This window comes from Austrofundulus limnaeus, unplaced genomic scaffold, assembly GCF_001266775.1.
Source record: "Austrofundulus limnaeus strain Quisiro unplaced genomic scaffold, Austrofundulus_limnaeus-1.0 Scaffold21, whole genome shotgun sequence".
Classification (NCBI taxonomy): domain Eukaryota; kingdom Metazoa; phylum Chordata; class Actinopteri; order Cyprinodontiformes; family Rivulidae; genus Austrofundulus; species Austrofundulus limnaeus.
In genome coordinates this window covers 2,979,800-2,981,718 of record NW_013952423.1, presented here as the reverse complement: position 1 = coordinate 2,981,718, position 1,919 = coordinate 2,979,800, and the positions used below count along the sequence as shown (strand labels likewise).

Genomic DNA, 1,919 nt, shown 5'->3' with positions numbered 1-1,919 from the left:
GAACATTTTAACACTTTCAGGACCTTGGACAGTTCCTTCAGTCCTTCACACTGTCTACAGTCCTGGAACATTTTAACACTTTCAGGACCTTGGACAGTTCCTTCAGTCCTCCACACTGTCTAAAGTCCTGAAACATTTTAACACTTTCAGTTCATTGGACAGTTCCTTCAGTCCTTCACACTGTTTAAAGTCCTGAAACATTCCAGCACTTTCAGGACCTTGGRCAGTTCCTTCARYCCWTCACRHYRTYYAAABTHYTGAAACATTCCAGCACTTTCAGGACCTTGGACAGTTCCTTCAGTCCTTTACATGGTTTAAAGTCCTGAAACATTATTTTACCATTCTAGGTAGTTCACTRTAGTTYWGGAGAATAGTCATTAYGTTTGACTGAAGGGTACTAGTGGTGTGACAAAATGGCTCAGGGGTACACAAGTATAAAATGTTTGGGAACCACTGTACTACATGACACCCTAAATAGTTATTTAAGGAACAAACAGTACCATGAAAAATGTGTGGAATCTACCAGACTCAATGGCAGTTCTTTTTTTTTCATAACTCTTAATCACAAAAAATGCATATTTTCAAGTTTTCTGAAAAATTTCTAAAACATTAAACATCCGTTTAAAGAAGTATCTAAAATACTGGAGATTCTTGTAAAAAATACCTTTTTAACAGAATCATGCAGATAAAATAGTGTGGAGGCATTTACCGTACTCACTTATTTATGCTATATTATTTACAATTGTAAATTTTACAAGATAAAATCAGCATAAAAGACAACATCTGTAAACCAATAAATACATAAATGTTATAAAAGAAATATTTTATTTTGCTCATCAATGATGAAATTTGTTGTGTTTAGTTGGTTTATTTTTCACATTTCTTCCATTAACCTTAACTCGTTTTATTCCTCTATAAAGATTTTTATTTACAAAACTCACAGTTTTTTTAAACCCTTGAAATAAACCTTGCATTTGATTGAAAATGTATTAATTTAAATATTTATCAGTAACTGATCTCACCTGGTGGCTTGTTATAAAAAATTGGTGCTGGTTTAGCTGAAGACTCCTCTGATTGGCCGAACTCTTCCTCCTGTGATTGGCTGAAGTATCCCTCACTCGCCTACCATCAGGAAACAGAAATGCATTTAAAAAAAAAACAAAAGTCAAACAGAAACAGGAAATGAGCAGTTTGACTCCAGCTCACCTGAGTTCCTTCCTTCAGCAGCGTCTCCCCGTTGGTCATCAGCAGCTGTCCGTCATCCAGGTCCCGCCCGTCCCCGGAGGCGTGCTGCAGTGCATGCTGGTAGCTGAGGGTCATCTGGTCAGAGCCCGTCACGTCCACCAGACTGGATGGGTTGTCCTCGGCACCGGTGGCCGAGCAGAAGCTGCCGTCTATCATCTCGTCGAAGCTGAGGAGGGGCTGAGGCCGGCCGCTGCCAGCGGCGCYGCTGGGCGGGACCTCGTCGTGGAGCACGTCCGAGTCTCCCATCAGGTCCACCAGGTTAGAGGACAGGGAGGTCTGGGTGGTTCGGGCGGGGTCGTCGGCAGGGGCGGAGCCGCTGTCCCACAGGTCCACCAGGTTTTCTGTCTGGGAGTTCCACGCAGAGAAGCCGGGGGGGTCGCGGGCCTCGGGGACGACACTCTGCACGGGCTTGGTGGACGTGGACTCCTGGACGGGTCGGTTCTGCTCCGACTGTGGCACCGAATCTGAAAAAACAACAAGTACAGTTTATTTGATGTCTCAGTAAATTCAAACACACATTGTGTCTCTTGTGTGAGGCTAGATCAGCAGATACACAAACTTCACCGTTCAGCTCCAGACTTTAGTCTCATGGTTTGATAACTTTTTATACAAAAAGAGAAATGTCCTTAATTTATTAAATTAATTATGAACACACACACACACACACACACACA

General features: G+C 42.7%; 1 protein-coding gene across 2 annotated transcripts in view; it reads right to left on the bottom strand.

Annotated features, from left to right (window-relative positions):
- Positions 1–1,919, bottom strand: part of dbn1 (drebrin 1) — a 63,794-nt gene that overhangs the window by 4,543 nt on the left and 57,332 nt on the right. For both annotated transcript variants that reach the window (XM_014004064.1, XM_014004065.1), the window contains 2 exons: positions 1,207–1,709; positions 1,023–1,122 (listed from right to left, as the gene is read on the bottom strand). In XM_014004064.1, the coding sequence (XP_013859518.1) occupies positions 1,023–1,122; positions 1,207–1,709 (603 nt within the window). The remainder of the gene's footprint in view (positions 1–1,022; positions 1,123–1,206; positions 1,710–1,919) is intronic.